We start from the raw sequence: 17,433 nt of genomic DNA, 5'->3' as shown, positions 1-17,433 counted from the left end.
AACACCCCTAACCCGCCCCTCGGGACCGCCTCTCCCCCCCCCCCCCCCCCACTTTGCGCCTCCCTTACCCCCGGGTCCACCCTCTGTACCACCCAGCACCCGACCCGGGACCACCCTATTCCCATGCCCCTCGACCAGCCCCCTTCCACCCTGGAACCGGCCAGCACCCACCCCGGGACGACCCTATTTCGCTCTTCTGTGACCTCCCCTCACCCAGGACCACCTCACCCAATCGTACACATAAAACAGTCCTCCTTATTCGGCCCAGAGATGACCGGAACCCCGGAAACGCCCCGCCCCGCCCCCGGCCCTCCCCCAGGACCCGTCTACGCCCCGCCTTGGTCCTGCCCCCTCTCCATCCCGGAACCCAGGACCGTTCCGTCCCTGTGTCCATAGGGCCATCTATCTATCTGGTCCAACCCCTGTGTCCAAGTATTCGTTCTCACCTAGAACGCCCTAGCCCTAAGGCCCTGCCCCTGTAGGCGCCTCATTTCCAAGGCCCCGCAGTGCTTCAGAGCGGCCCCGCCTCCCTAGGAGCCCTGCTTTTTCTCGGACCCCACCTCCAGTTTGCACTTGGGGATCCACCTGGTGACCCCATTCTTCTGTCCAGAGTTGCCTCCAGCTCCTCCGGCGTCACTGGATACTACAGACACCCCAGCTCATCTGCCTGCATTAGCTTCACTCGGGGTCCGCAGAGATGCTTTCTAGAGCTTTTGCTAGTGAAGGGTGGAGTTGGAGCCAAGATCAGGAAAAGTGTGACACGCCTGTTTAACCTCTCAGGGTTCTTCTGCCTCACCTTTTTCCCCCTTTATAAAACTAGCGGGAGGTCCGCTTCTGAGTAGATAAAAGAATTCAATTAGTTAATGTTGGTAGACTGCCTAGAATCGTACCTGGCACACGCGCCAGGTGTGTAATAAGAGGGAGGGAGAAAAAGACTATGGACTCTGGATCTAAAATATTAGAAGTAGGATTAATCACTGACTAGAAATTTGGGCGTGCACGTTAGTTCAAGTAAGGTCTACAGGGGTACCCCTCAGATTATGGCTTTGTTGGTGAAAATGCTTCAGGAACGCAATCTGTTAAAATACAAAGGATTATTTGAATTCTTTTGTATTTGCGAAGACGTGCTTTATGGCTTAAACTGTGGTCTATTTTTGAGAAAAGTTCTATGGGCTTCTGGGAATTTGTACTCTCTAGCTGTTGGAGGGTTTAATGTTTAATATTGTCAACTTGACTATCGGATTTAGAATCACAATGGAAACACCTATGCGTGTCTGTGTTTCGCAAAGGTTAACTGAATGTGGGCAGCACCGCTCTTTGGGCTGGAGGCCTTGAGTAAGTGAAGGAGAAATGGAGCTAGATGCCAGCATTCATCTTTCTCTGCTTCCTGGTTGTGGATACAACCGTGCCATACCTTCTCAGGTTCCTTCCCCACTGCATCTCCTCAAACTGTAAACCTAAATAAACTCTTCCACCCTTAAGTACCCCTGCCAAGTATCTGGTCACATCAGTGAGAAATTAACACAGATGGAATATTCTGTAGATGTTAAGTCGGCTTCATTTAAATTGACCTCTGAAGTTTTTTTTTTAAATCGATTTTTAGTCTGTATGTATGACCTGCTTATGGATGAGAGTGAAATATTAAAGTCACTTAAGATTATTATATCAGAATCTCTGTTCAAGTCCATTGGTGTTTGCTTTATGAAACTGGGACTCCATTCAAACTTTTAGTGCATGTGTTTATGATTGTTGAATCTTTTCAGTGGATTTTTACTAATATGTAGTGACTTTGTTTTGGTTTGATGTCTACTTTTTCAGTTATTAGAATAGCTATGTCAGCTTCTATTCACTTGGTGAACTGAGTGATTTCACACAGATATGTTTCTTAGAGACAAGACACAGTTGGATCTTGCTCTTTAATCCAATCAACCAGTTGGCCTCTTTGAATTGAGTGTTAAAGATAGTTTGCTTTAGGCTATTGTTTTTAACATTTTTTTCTTTTGAGTCAAGGTTCTCATTCTGGTACTAAGGCTGATCTAAGTAGTCCAGGCTAGCCTCAAAGTTGTAGCTACCTGAGCCTCTTGAGTACTGGGAGTTTGGCATCACCATGCCCAGCAATTCAGGCTATTATTGTCAATTCCTACACATTTTGTTGGTTTTTCTGGTTGGTCAGGATGTTCATTCTTTTCTTCCCTATTTTGATTAGAAGTTTGCTTATTAGTTGTGTTGGACATGTGATTGTTCCTTAGTTCTCCTTTGCTTGTGTATATTCCTCTGATGAAATTTATCCTTTCCATGTTCTTGGCTGAGCCTATCCTTTCCTCTCTGTCTAAGATTCTCCAAGAACACTCTGTAGACCAAGACTAAATCCTGTCTGATTGTTGTGTGTTTTTAAAAGAATACATCTTTAGGTTCTACTTGCCACGTTTTTGTTAAGGACTTTTGCATTGACATTTATGAAAAGCACTGATCTACTATCTCATAATGTATTTAGTAGAAAACATTAGAAAGCATTCTCAGGGCTGGAGGGGTGGCTCCGTGGTTAAGAACACTTGCTGCTCTTGCACAGAATCTGAATTCAGTTCAGCACCCACATAGTGACTCACGACCACCCGTAGTTCCAGCTCCAGAGGACCTCTGATGCCCTCTTCTGACCTTTGCAGGTACCAGGCAGGCATGAGATGCATATATATGTGCAGGCAAAATACACATACAGAAATCTTTAAAAAAAAAAAAAAAGCACTCCCTTTGCCACTGCATTTTACATGAGAGACAACCTAATTTGTTTAGATTCACTAGCTTACCTACCAGGGGATTTCTTTTTTACTCCTCCTTGAAAGATTATATATTCTTTTTAATGTATAAACCCTGTTCTGTCTGTGGATTTAGAAGTTTGTTCCTGTGGCTAATTTTTCATCAACTTGACACACACTAGCATCATCTTGGGAGAGGGAAGCTCAGCTGAGAAAGTGCCTCCATCAGATTAGCCAGGAGGAAAGTTCATGACATTCTCTAAATAATGTAGGAGAGTCTAGCACCTATCCAGTTGTGGGCAGTGCCACCCTTGGGCAGGTGGTCCTGGGCTGTATAAGAAAAGCAAACTGAGCAATTCATGGGGAACAAGGCAAGAAACAGCGTCTGTGATGGAGCGGTTCATAGGGAACAAGGGAGGAAGCAGCATCAGCTGTTTCTGCTTCAGTTCCTGACGTCCTCAATCACTGATGGACTGGGACCCTTTCCTACCCAAATTGCTTCAGGTTACAGTGTTTATCACAACAGGAAGAACACTAAGGCTGGACTTTTTAAGGAACTGGGCAGTCATCTAAATTACCCAGTTTGTGGGCATAGAACAGTCCATAGGATTCTTTAATCTTTTTTCCTGGGATCTATACTGAATGGCTCTTCTTTCTTCTTAAAGCGACCACTCTCCCCTTTCAGCACTACAGAGGTTATTGAACGCTGGGGCCTCAGGTTTCTAAGTTGTAGAAGTCTTTCATTGGTTATATTCTGTTCATCTCATTTCCACGTTCCTCGCTTACTCCCACTGCCCACTTAATTCACCGCTTAAAAACATCTTTTAGATTTGTGTATGAATGTGTACCATACACACAGGGAGCCCAGGAATTGCAGATCCACCATGTGAGAGCTGGGAATTGAACCCAGATGTGTAAGAGCAACAAGAACTCAACAGCTGAGTCATCTCTCCAAGCCCCTGAGTTAATCTTAATGATTACATACCCCCCCCCCAAAAAAAAACATAAAGCTAAGAAGCCAGTATGAAAAAGAAGCAACAAGCTACATAGATCCTTTCCTAAATTCCCAAAAATATTCAGTTAAATGTTCTATTCAGTCAAGAGCTGACCTTATCTTAAGGTCTGGGATGGTCTAAGCATTAATCTTATTCTCTTGGAGTTCTAGAGTGCTGCTTTCCCTCTCTCCCTTTTAACATTCTTCTCTACTATGTGAAAGGATTACCCTCCCTTTTCTGAACCAACTCTTCCCTGCAGCTCTGTCTCCTATCCTTCCCTGAAACCAGAGCTCACTTAGGTCCTTTGCGAGGCAATCGAGTGGACCCCAAAGCAATCTCAAGATAACAAACTGGTGATGCACGCATGCTGCCGCGGAAGGTCGTCTGGCTTTTCAGTTAACTCATGGAAAACTGTGAAAACTGGCATTCTGACTTGCCACCTAGCTAAACCTTACTATTGATTTCTTCCTTGATTTATCAAGGCTTGCCATTTTTCAAATAAAAATCATAAAATGTTCAATGAGGCTGGTCTCAAAGTCACAAAAATCTGCCTGCCTTGGTCTCCAAAGTACTGGGATTAAAGGCATGCACCACCACTGCCAGGCCGTTTTGTTTTATAAATTTACTATTTTGTGTGTGTGTCCCCGCCCATGATAGTAGTTAAGGTCTCTGGAATTTGGTTCTAACAACAGGCTTTTCACTGGCCTCAGGAAATCCTTGTCTGGCATGCGGTCTGGACCCCATCTCCAGCATTACATACATACGCCTGCATAAATTAAGCATGGTGGGAAATGTCCTAAACTACATATTAAATCTAAGGCTGGGATATAGCAAACTTTTAACTAATCAACCAATCCCTTTCTAATGCTGTCATTTTGTTAACTATGAAAGGAATCCGCCCCCCCCCCCCCCAAGACAAATCCTCACTATATTACCCAGGTCTGATGTTTATTATAGAGACCAGATTAGTCTTGAATTTACAGTAATCATTCTGGTAAGTGCTGGAATAACAGACACATATCACCATACCTGGGTTACTTTATCTGAATCTGCTGAGATAGTCACAGTAGTTAATTTAAACTTATTTGCATGATCAGCTAAATATATAATTTTAATATTAAACCACAGTATATACACTAGTCAGTAATTAATATTAAGAAATTGTACATTAGCCGGGCGGTGATGGCATACGCCTTTAATCCCAGCACTTGGGAGGCAGAGGCAGGCGGATCTCTGTGAGTTCGAGACCAGCCTGGTCTACAGAGCTAGTTCCAGGACAGGCTCCAAAACCACAGAGAAACCCTGTCTCGAAAAACAAAAAAAAAAAAAAAAAGAAATTGTACATTAAAAATTATATTATAAAACAAACCATCGTCTGTTTTTTAAACAGGTTAACTTTCAAAAAAGTTTGGAAACCAGAGGACAAATAGGTCTTAGGAGGGCTTACAACTTCTATTTTAAAATTCTACTGATGCACAGTTTTAATGTCTTTAATCCTATGGAGTACAAAAGCCCCCATTAGATGTTAGTTTGGTGTGCCGGAGTGCAGGACAGTCAGATGAGGGCCAGAATACATGACATCGCAGCAACCTGGTTTTGAAAAAAATGCTAAGGTCTTCAATTCATAATAAAATTTGTCATAACAAATTAGCATGAATAGATATAAGACAAACAGTGGTACTCTTAACAAATTAGGAAAGCAAAATTGTAAAAGGTTTAAAAAGACAAAATTAACTACCAGAAAGAAGAAAAAGAAGCAGTAATTTTTCTCGTTTTCCTTTTTATTTAATCAAAGACTGGTGAATAAACATAAATACAGCACAATGACTTCAGATCATTCTTTATACTGTGCACACACAGACCAATCAACAGTAATCTGAAAGAAATTTGCAGTCAGCAGTGAAATGCATTCAGCTTTTCTTTCCCTTGCAAAATAAAAAGAAAAAAAACTAAAAAGAAAAAAAAACCCATAAATTTAGAATCTCAACAGCACATATTCTCCTGTGACAAATGATTCAGACATAAATAGTGGTGCAAAGAAACTATATGCTAACAACACATGTATAACCTTTGTTAATGAGAAAACAAACAGAAGCAGCCATAATGATTAAGATACATTCAGTTACTGATAACTAGTTGTGCCCAGAAGGGCATTATCAAAAGGGAATCGTGCTGCAGAGAAAAGCTATATATACATACACAATGAGAAATAAACTGCAAGATCAACACATGCATGTTTAATACTGGAAAAATCACAGCCCTCCAGAATTTCTCCACATTTGTTATAAAAGCCCTCTGCACTCAACTAAAATTAAAATGATCTTAAAAGGATAATACTTCTTTTTCAGCCACAGAAACTGCAATGGAAATAAATGTTCAGAGTCATTTTCAAAACAAAAACAAAAATCTATTCTTCTGATGACATGCATGATTCAAAGGTCTATGCAAGATACGGTGCTCTACATTCCCAAGGACTAGGAAAAAAACCTCAAGTCAATTTTTAGTTTGCAGATGGTCAAAGGGTTTTGTATTCCAGCAGGAGCTCAAATCTTCTGGATCTTTTCACCAACAACTACTGGATTTTCTTTTCTGATTTTTTCAGCAGCATCAGCTTTGTAATTGTAAGAGCAATTGTGCACATCTGAGTAGCGGTGCACACCACAGTAAACATTTCCACACCGGCATTCAAACCCTGGAAGTGGAGGAACATGTGTACAGCATGGGTTAGACGGGAGGGCGAGACTAGTTCGTCCCACAGCTAATGCTAAGCAACATAAGTCTAGGAGGAATCACTGCAACGTTCCAGAGCCACACTCTCAGCTCCCTAGCAGAGCTCCTCTTTCTTTCTCCTATCCTCAAATATGTTTGTACTTCTCTGAGTCGGTTTCACTGCTAAACTGAAAATGGGTCATTTTTCTTTTTAAACCGAAAAAGTAATATGAAAACAAGTGCTGCTGTCAGAAGGCAACCATGACACTTATTAAGGCCAGACTAGTGAGTCCTGAGCAGCTGCTGTTGGGTGATAATGTAACTCCTCCTCCTCCAACTTCTCAGGCGATGTGAACTTTGGGGAGACCAAGAAGGTGGACTCCGGGGTCAGGTTTCTGTGCATCAATGGCCTCATTATCAGAGGCAAAACACTAAGCTTCCCTGAGACTCACATGTGCATTTTTTATGGAATCATGAATTACTATATGGATCAAGTGACTGTCCAATATACAATAAACACCCAACAAAAGCTACTTAACTAGCCAAGCAGTGGTGGTGGTACACACCTTTAATCCCAGCACTCAGAAGGCAGAGGCAGGTGGGTCTCTGAGTTTAAGGCTAGCCTGGTCTACAGAGCGAGTGTCAGAACATCCAGGGCTACACAGAGAAACCCTGTCTGGAAAAACCAAAACGACAACAACAACAACAACAACAACAATAGACAAACAAAAAACTAAAAAGCTACTTTAGGGATAAGCTCTATGGGCTGAAACCCAAATACAGCCACAAACAAAGTGGCAGTCTTTTCCATCCAAATCAGAATTAGGTTATTATGGATTTGGGGAAACGTAGCTCAGGAAAAAAATCAATATTTTAACCAATAATTGACAATCACTTTTTAAACCACATTTTAACTGTAAATACATATTCTGAATCTTTATGTAATAAAAAATTAAAGCAAATAATAGACAAATTAGATAAAAAGTTAAAGTCCTAGACCTGTGGTCAGGAAGCCTAAGACTCTATGAATATATCAAATATGCATTTGATATTAAATTTGTGTTTTAAATTAAATATATATTGGAGAAGTGGGATAGTTTAGGTTAACCTTAATCTCCTTCCTTAATGACAATATATTCTGAAGTATGAAGTGATCCTAAGGTATTATTTTCTTTTCCATTTTTATGAGGCAAGATCTGATGTAGTTTATGGCCTGTGATCCTTCTGTCCCCACTTCCCAAGTGCTGGAATTACAGGCCATGTGCTACCATACTCCCATTTGAAGTACAATTTTCACTCAAAATCTTAACTGTTCTCTATCCATATTTCTAATTTTTATACAAGTATTTGTCATGATGCCTAAGTAAACAATCAGCAAAACTATTTGTAGCTGCATCACTCGAGAAGCCAAGCACAGAGCTTGCCGTGCTCTTATCTTAGCACACAGCTCCCTTGTCAGAGGAGAGACAGCACTTTTTCCTTTACAGGCTTCCACCCCCTTTGTTTCCTGATAACAGAACTCCTGTCCCTGAATGCTCAGGGCAGTCTGACTGTACTTAACATACATTCTTTTCTAAATTCTTTTGAATAGTTCCCCTTTAACAATTTTGACAACTGACTTTAGCAGCAGGCATGCACCAGTAAGGTCTTCTACATTGCACCAAGCTGGATTGCTTTTAGCTCACTGACCAAGCATGGTCCATGATCAGCACCGTTTCACATAAAGCACTTTACAGCTAACCAAAGTCCCTCCCAAATACCTTCTCCTTGAAGGTAGGAGACATTTCTACCCTTCACCAGCATTTGCTACACTGACCTTACTTATTAGCAAATACTCTCAAACCCAGTTGACATTTTTTTTTTTTTGGAGGGGGGTGGTCTTTAAGATAGGGTTTCACTGTAGCTTTGGAGCCTGTCCTGGAACTCACTCTGTAGACCAAGCTGGCCTCGAACTCACAGAGAGATCCTCCTGTCTCTTGCTAGGGTTAAAGGCATGTGCCACCACTGCTTGACCGACATAATTTTTTAAATGCTGAAGAAAAAAAAAGAAACCCAGAAGCTGACCATTTATGTACACCAATGATCACAAAGGCAGTAAAAATCTTATTTGGCCAGTAACAGCGAGCATATGTTTTCAAAACATGATCTTAACTTTAAACCGTCCAAGGAGGCCCTTACCAGTAAGTCCCACTTTCTTCCTGCACATGAAACAGCGATTCTTTTTTTGTTTTGGCTTTTCAAGAGACTTGCTTTGCTCTTCAGATGGCTGCTGCGTTGTATCTGATACTGAAGTTGAGAAAAACAAGAGGGTGGCAAATTTAACTATTCAGTAAGAGTTGGTGTTTGGGCGATGGTTGACCCTCACCCCATACTATCTCATGGATTTGTAATTTAAAGACCAGCTAAGGAACAGACTTATAGGTCAGGAAAGATATTCATAAATTTGTGTTATTATAAAACACGACCCTCCTTTCATTACACATAACATAATACACAGTGATTCTAAACGGTGGCTTACAAATTTTCTTTTCTAATCTAAAGTGGGCAAGGAGACAGAGAGACAGAGATAGACACTGCCTATGAAAGTCTAAGTTAGAAAACAGCCTAAGAAGAAGATAGCCGTAGGAGAGCATAACAGTTCACTGTCTGGTCTACATGGACTTCTCAGAAAGCAGAAATTTCCATGTTCTCAGAACATGTCACATAAAACCACTTAAGCCAAGTGTTGTGGCACATGCCTATAATCCAGCACCCAGAGGATTGCTGTTTACAGAGTAAAAGGCGAGAGAATGAGACTCTTTCTCAACCTTACCCCTACAAGACGCTAGGAAAAATAATCAGACACAAGGAAGCTTTAAAATGACACAATGAAGACTGAAACTAACAAACAGTGCATTTCCATACTAAGATCAAGAGCAGATGCATTGCAACTCAGAGTCACTGTTACTAAACTCTGTTAATGTGTCCTTTCCTGTCACTTGTCACCCTGGCCCTCCTGGGTGCCCCAGAGACAGCTGGAACCTTGCCTGGTACACATGACATCTAGCTAGGAAACAGTTAAGTAGCCTATCATGGATCAAACTCCAACTTGCCCATTTTGTCACAACCAGGGACTTTCCCAGGAGTCTAGGCTCACTTCTACAAGCTACCCCAAGAGGCTTTCCCATTCCAACCAAGGGTGTTCTTCAGAGTCAAGATCCAATAGCTTTCCCTCGTCAACACTTTGTGGCTTTCCACCCAATTACCCAGGCTTCATGTGTTGTAGGTGAAAAGTAAATAGTTTAAAACATTGTGATGGTTCCCCACTATTCCCCAGGCTAATGTCCAGGGATCTTCACCATTCCTGCCACCCTCTCCCTGGCCATATTATATCATTCCTCAAACTGACACATGCTTGTGCCACACTGCAGTGCCTGACTTTTACACATCTCTCTCACACCTGTGTGTGCTCGTTAGAGGTCCTTGTTGCGCCTGATCTTTAGCAACTAACTCCATCTTGTCTTTCCTGTTTATACTAATGGGGCCACCCCTACAGTCTCGGAGCAGGAACCCCTCCCTATCCTGTGCACCTATGCAGGTACTTCCTAGGTGCCTAGAACTGTCCATTTAACCTGGCCTACGTGAATTCTTTGATGACAGGAACCTGTCCCACCATCCCTATTACCAGAGACTATCATGATTCCTCTACAACTCAAGGAATAAATCTTTGTGGACCTGCATTAAGTCACTTACCCACTGTATCTACAGCCAGAGTAGAGCACCCCTTATAACCATCTACTTGCAGCAGACACTCACATACTTGTTTTAGTGGATCATAACTTATGGTAATTCATCTAGTATTTTAAAAAGCATGATGTCAGACAAAACACCAAACATTATGAGTGAAATATGGTAATGAAAATTTCTGCAGCGCAACTTCTCTACCAGAAAAGTTAAACCCAGGCCAGAGTAACTTCTACTAATATACAGCCTTATTTCTTATGGCTTTTGAGACAGGGTCTTAGTCTGTAGCCCAGGCTGGCCTCAAACTCAGTCTTCCTGCCTCGAAACAAGTGCTGGGATTACAGGTATAAGTCACCGCACCTGGCCACATTGTATTTTTAAAAACAAAACAGAGACACAAAGCTTTTTATTTCTATAAAAAGTGTCCTTAGACACGTCTTTAACAATGTTCATAGCATTGTTTGTCATAGCCAGAACCTGGAAACAACCTAAATACCCCTCAACTGAAGAACGGACAATGAAAATGTGGTACATTTACACAATGGAGTACTACACAGCAGAAAAAAATGACAGCTTGAAACTTGCAAATGGATGGAGCTAGAAAACATCATTTTGAGTGAGGTGACCCAGAAAGACAATTATCACATGTACTTACTCATAAGTGGTTTTTAAACATAAAGCAAAGAAAAGCCAGCCTACAAATCACAATTCTTAAGAACCTAGGTAATAATGAGGACCCTAAGAGAGACTTACATAGATCTAATCTACATGGGAAATAGAAAAAGACAAGATCTCCTGAGTAAATTGGGAGCATGGGGACCATGGGAGAGGGTAGACGAGGAGGGGAGCAGAGAAAAAAGTATAGCTCAATAAAATCAATTTTTAAAAAAAGTGCCCTTAGAATGTGAGATCATTATGGACAAGGGTGCCTTTTTCTGTCTCTAAAACAGAATTAGGTAAGGCTTGGGTGTATAAATGAACTCAAAAGCAATTTAAACTGTAACCAGAAATGAGCCTGTATATTTATTTTTTTAAATTTGTAAGCCATTACAGCTAACCTTCTCAAAAAATATAGTAGTCAAACAAATTAATACTTAAATGTCAGTAACACTATCCCCGATTTCTTTTCTAAACAGAATTGGTTTAAATACTGATAAATTTTGAGTAGTATCTGGAAATGGAGAAGCATAAAATTTCACGTCCTTCCTTTGAACACAAGCAGTGTTACATACTTCAAAGTGAAACTCGATTAGCCCTAAAGACCTAACACAAACTACTGATGGCAGATGCAACTTTGAAGTTAAAAGACTGGTCAGCTGTCTGAAAACGCCCATAAGCCAGAGCTTGCATTTGGCTTGCTGAGTATCAGATATAGCAGAGAGATGATGGGAACATCTGCTCACCCCAAACTATCAGCATAGCCTCAGTTCACAAGCGATATGTGAGTATTCTGTGAAAGACTGATTCTAAGAAAATACTGTTTCCTTGGGTAATATATGTAAGATATGAAGACCACAGAATGCCCTATCCAATTCTATTTATAAAAGAACTATTGAATCCCAACTAGGGCAATCTAGTAGCAAAGAAGCCAAAGAACCACAGTCTTACCGACTTCAAAGTTAAGAACAGTTTCTTTAGAACTAGACAGGTTTTCATACAGGGAAATGAGAGCTAGAAACACACGGTATATTGTTAGTATTTATAAACTGGTGACTCTCTGTCATACCCACTGATCATACAGGTATGTGGTGAGGTCGACAGGACAGCATAAAGGCAGCAAGATCATTAACAATATGCTGGCCAGCTGAACTGCTAACTGGAACCCTGACTAGACATGGTCTACTGGCCATTATTGTTAAGAGACTTCAGAAAGCACTGGACAGGTAAGAGTGGTTTAACTACCCACATGGAGGATCACATTCAAGAGGAACAAGGCCCTCTGCTCTGGGTCCTGCAAACAGAAAAAGAATACAAATGTAACAGTAAGTACACAACATGATTTAAATACTACCTATTGGGGCATATTCATAAACACAGTGAAAAACCAAACTAAACTTAAGGTGACATGATAGGTAACCCCAAACTCTATCTCACTTTCTCTTGGTGGGGGATACAATATCCCTCTCTCTCAATTTTTTCCTCAGAGTCTCAACAATTCCCAAGAACTAGACAAGGCATTTTTGGTGTGCAGCCTTTGCAGGGCCCAAGCACGTAAGACAAGCACTCTACCACAGACTTCCAGCCCAGTGAAGGATCAAAACTAAGGAACTTAATTGTTCTGCTTACTTCTGCTCTGAACCCAGTGCTAACACAGAACAAATGCTCTTTAGATACTCATGGTGGTTAAACCACCAACTGGGAAATTTTTCTTTTCAAAAGAGACCTCATTTTCTTTCTTTTTTTTTTAAATTAATTTATAATTTATTATGTATACAACATTCCTTCCATGTATGCTTGCCAGAAGAGGGCACCAGATCTCATTATAGATGGCTGTGAGCCACCATGTGGTTGCTGGGAATTGAACTCAGAACCTCTGGAAGAGCAGTCAGTGCTCTTAACCTCTGAGCCATCTCTCCAGCCCCCATTTTCTTATATGGAGATTTAAATTAAATAAAATTTAGACTCTTCCCAGTTTTAAAATTCTATGTAAAATGAGAAAAAAAATTAACTTCCAAGAGAAAAATCAGACTAGCTCTGGTACTAGCATCCAAAAGAAACAAGTCCAATTTTTATTATTTTCTAGGACTCATATTCAGTAGAAACAGGCCTGACAAGATGGCTCAGCAGGTAAGGCTGTTTGCTGCCACACCTGACACCCTGAGTCCAATACCCAGAAGCTACACGGCGGAAGGCAAGAACAACTCTAGTGAGTTCCAGCACCAAGGAAGGACATGCTTTTATTCTCTTCAGAATTAAGACTGAGGATATTAAGTCACCTGATAATTATCCTTAACTTTTTGAGAACACCAGATTGCTTTCCCAAGCATCTATACGATTCTGAATTTCCACAATGAGCAAGTGTTTCAGTTTACACAGAGCAAACCAACACTTGTTATTACTAGTGTTTGCAGCACCCTGCAAAGGGGTCACATGACAATTCATCATGGGATGCTTTTCCAGTTCCCTGGTGACGACTGATGCAGAGCATCCTCTCACTTGCTGACTGTTAGTTTGTACGTCTTCTCTGGGAAAGAAACTACTCAGAGCCTTTGCCCATTTTTCTTTCTTTTAAAAACATCTTATTAATCCTTTGAGAACTTCCCACACTGCATTTAATTTTTTATTAGACATATTTTATGTGAGAGTGTTCTGACTAAACATATGTATGGGCACCACATGCATATTTATGCCCTTGGAGTTAGAACTGGTTGCAAGGCCCTACATATGAGCCCTGGGACTAGAACTCAGTTCTTTGCAAGATTAGCAAATGCTCTTGGCCACCTAGCACGGTTCTACTTATTTTCACTGAATTGTCATATTTCCCTCTTTCTTTCCTTATTTTTATAGCTACTGCAGATTTAAACTAGGATCCCATGCATGCTGCCCAAGTGCCCTACCTCTGAACTATATGCTTCAACAGGAAATTTTTCTTTATGCATTATGAGATAGATGGTGTAAAACATTTTTTATGCTGCTTTTCTATTCTCTTCATGAAAACAAAAGTCATCAATCTTTGGTTGCTATTGCTTTAGGTGTCTTATCCAAAGGCACAAAATTTACACTTGCTTTAAAAGTTATTACAGTTTCAGCTCTTATAATTGTGTAGGCTTTGGCTATGTTGTGGGTGAATTTTTACATCTTTTATGAAATAGGGATCCAATTCATTCTTTTGATTAGACTTTCATTTTCTGACTGGATGACCTTAGACCTTTAAGTTCAACTGCCCTTAAGCTTCTGGGTGTTATTTCTGTGATGTGGGAGTCTTCTGTTTTGTGTTGATTTCATTGGTTAAATAAAGAAACTGCCTTAGCCCTTTAATAGGACAGAAAATTAGGTAGGCGGAGTAAACAGAACAGAATGCTGTGAGAAAAGCTGAGTCAAGCAGTTGCCATTGATTCTCCCACTCCAGACAGCCGCAGGTTAAGATCTTTCCTGGTAAGCCACCTTGTGGTGTTACACAGATTATTAGAAATGGGTTAGATCAATATGTAAGAGCTAGCCAATAAGAGGGTGTAACTAATGGGCCAGGCAGTGTTTAAAAGAATACAGTTTCTGTGTAATTATTTCAGGTAAAGCTAGCCGGGTGGCGGGAAGCAGCTCAGCTGCTCCAAATACTACATTTCTGGACTATCAATACTATCCCAATGATCTATGTGAGTATCCTTATGACAGCACTTCAGTTAGGATTACTATTATCTTCTAATAAAGTCTGAAACTGGGAACTATTAAGTCTTGTATTTTTTTTTCAAGAGTGTCTTGGCTGTTTTTACCCATTCTTCAAAATCTGATAAAATTCCTGATTCATTTCTTTTTTCTTTTTTGGTGTTTCGAGACAGGGTTTCTCTGTACCTTTGGGGCCTGTCCTGGAACTTGCTCTGTAGACCAGACTGGCCTTGAACTCAGAGATCTGCCTGTCTCTGCCTCCTAAGAGCTGGCTGGGATTAAAGGCCACCACCTTCTGACATGAGATCCCTGATTTCTACACTATGTAAGCTTTCCTAAATAATAGTCCCAAGTTAGCCCAAGAGTTCCTCTACTATGAACTACTGATTTAACAACTCTCTCTGCTTTGTCCTTGACAGCCCAGCCCTCCAAAAAGCTGATTCATTCTACACTGGAAAGCTTTAGTCATCTTTTATTCTAAGTCTCTAACTCTCAAATCATTTGGGTCATATACAAAACAAGAATACCCTCCACTGCTTGTACAGCTCATTTTGCCTCTGCAGTCTGAATTATTTTAAATTTCCTGTAAGGTGGACTTGATTAAAAGATAATGAAAATACAGTGCAAAAATGTTGTCAGTGGCACATGAAGATATGAAACCAGAAGTTCTACATCTAAACCCCATCTTCTTTTCAGTCTGCACCACCCAAGACCTGGAGGGCTGGGAGGGTAACCAAAGTTCAGCTCTATCTTCAATAGGGCAGTCAATCTAGTATAGTAGCACAGAATAATTGATGCATATGTATTTTGTCTTTAAACTCGTTTTTGTGAACTGATAAGTATGATTTAGATTTTTAAGAAGAGTTTGAGATACAGCTATCTTTTTTTAATTAAAAAAAGGAATGAAATAACCAATATAAAGCAATAGGCTAGCTTTTCATTTAACATGAGAAAAGTTCTTTAGAGCCATCATGCCAAAATAAAAGCATCACCTATTTGGTGGTACCATATTCTAATTATAAGAGGATACCTGAAGAGGGAATGCTATTCTGAAAGACCCAGTGACACTGGAATACACACGGATATCAGTCAGCTTGCCTAACCAATCGATCTGACCTACTAGGGGAACAAAGGAGGCTGGGCACACCAGAAAGTTGCATACAGTGAATCCCAGTCCATATGCACCACAGTGTCTAGTGAAGGGAACAGAGCCACACAGTGGATGCCAGGTCCCAGCTCCCCATGTGTGCTGCAGGAGCCTTTCTGTTTTTATTCATTCAATAGATGAAGACATCATTTCTCTGATTTGGTCAGCAAGGAAATTATGTACAAAGTGTGTGTACATATAAGTAGATATATATACAAAGAAGCATATTACATTTGTTGACAAAAAGAAAAATACATTTTAAATTTAAAAATAAAAAAATTTTAAAGACAATTGTTCTGGATAAGGTCTGTAAAGTGCTTTGTTCTGCAAGCATGAGGACCTGCGTTTAGCCCCACAGAACCTGCTTATAAAACAACAGGTGGGCCCAGTGATATGTGTCTGTAATCACTCCAGTCTCTTTACACAACGTGGTCAATTCTGGCCAGTAAGAGGATGTCTGAAAATAAGAAAAGTAACATAGGACAGACACCCTATGCTCTAGCCTCCACATGCAAACACACACACACACACACACACACACACACACACACACACACACACACGAGGCTGTTAAGAGACTTTATGAGTTGAAGACTAATCCCTTCCTAAACTTAGGTAAAAGTGAAACATATCTGACTTGTCAAAGAGTCTGTGTGCTGAAGTTATGAATGCTAAGTCTTTAGGGAACTTAATACTGACCCTAAATGTCATTCAAAACATACTTGTAAAAAAGAAACTCTAACTTTCAAAATCGTTCCACAATCTCTCTCCTAATACGACATCTCAATCACTTTCTCAGTTAATACACTCAAGGTGGGCTGGAGGGAACTAATATGTTCTCCATATATAAGAATGAGATGAAGCATCTACAATAAATATTACTGCACTATTAATTCACCTACCAATAATCTTTATCTTTTGTCAAACTGTTCAATTCTTACTGCATCTCTAATCTTATTTGTTGGTTCTGGTTCATTTTATCAGGACAGGGTCTTACTATGTAGCTCTGGCTGTTGTCCTGTTGCCCATGTAGACCGGGATGGACGTGAACTCAGAAATATGCCTGCCTCTTCTGGGACTAAAGGCACGCACCATCACAGCCAGCTGCATCTTTAATCTTTCTGAATTCTTTTCACAGACAACAATCTAAAAGGTATTCTGTTCTAACTCCTGGGTGAGCAGCAGCCTTTCTCCTCCTTCTCTGCTAGCCTCCCTCTCAAAACCATTTGCTCCTTGGAACTCCCCTTTGGTGGAGTCTACGGCCTGAAACTTATCGGGACCCAGATAAGTGACCTTGTTTTCTGCTCCACTGCTGGCTCACCTTCCTGCTTTGCTTTCAAACTCTCACTTCAGCCGCCTATACCAGATCACCCCAACTTCAGGTTCAATCCGCATCACCTTTCTTCTACCTACCTACATCTTCCAAATAAGCTCTCTCAAATTCTAAATTTATCACTTCTTCCTCACTCATTAACATTTTCTGTAGCAGACTAGAGAGATGGCTCAATGTTTAAGAGCACATACTGCTCTTGCAGGGAACCCAAGTTCAATTTCAGGGTCCACAATGAGCAGCTCAGCTCCATCCGATGCCTCTAGCATCTGCCCTCACATGCACATGATCACACACACAATTAAAAATAAAAATAAATATTTAAAACCCTTTCTTTTTTTCTTTTCTTTTTTTTGGGGGGGGGGGGGATTTTTCGAGACAGGGTTTCTCTGTAGCTTTTGGTTCCTGTCCTGGAACTAGCTCTTGTAAACCAGGCTGGCCTCGAACTCACAG

General features: G+C 40.7%; 1 protein-coding gene across 7 annotated transcripts in view; it reads right to left on the bottom strand.

The window, feature by feature from the left end:
* Positions 1-5,511: 5,511 nt before the first annotated feature.
* Zfand6 (zinc finger AN1-type containing 6) overlaps positions 5,512-17,433 on the bottom strand; it is a 64,527-nt gene continuing 52,605 nt past the window's right edge. For 6 of the 7 annotated variants that reach the window (XM_041652083.1, XM_041652050.1, XM_041652074.1 and 3 more), the window contains 3 exons: positions 12,087-12,131; positions 8,636-8,743; positions 5,512-6,440 (listed from right to left, as the gene is read on the bottom strand). In XM_041652083.1, coding sequence (XP_041508017.1) covers positions 6,292-6,440; positions 8,636-8,743; positions 12,087-12,131 — 302 coding nt within the window. In that variant the 3' untranslated portion in view covers positions 5,512-6,291. The remainder of the gene's footprint in view (positions 6,441-8,635; positions 8,744-12,086; positions 12,132-17,433) is intronic. The other variant, XM_041652092.1, reaches the window with a different exon arrangement.

Source organism: Microtus oregoni, unplaced genomic scaffold (assembly GCF_018167655.1).
Source record: "Microtus oregoni isolate MIOR12 unplaced genomic scaffold, Mior012 000000F_ref0000247, whole genome shotgun sequence".
Lineage (NCBI taxonomy): Eukaryota > Metazoa > Chordata > Mammalia > Rodentia > Cricetidae > Microtus > Microtus oregoni.
The sequence above is the reverse complement of the archived record's forward strand: the minus strand, read 5'-3'. Positions and strand labels throughout refer to the sequence as shown.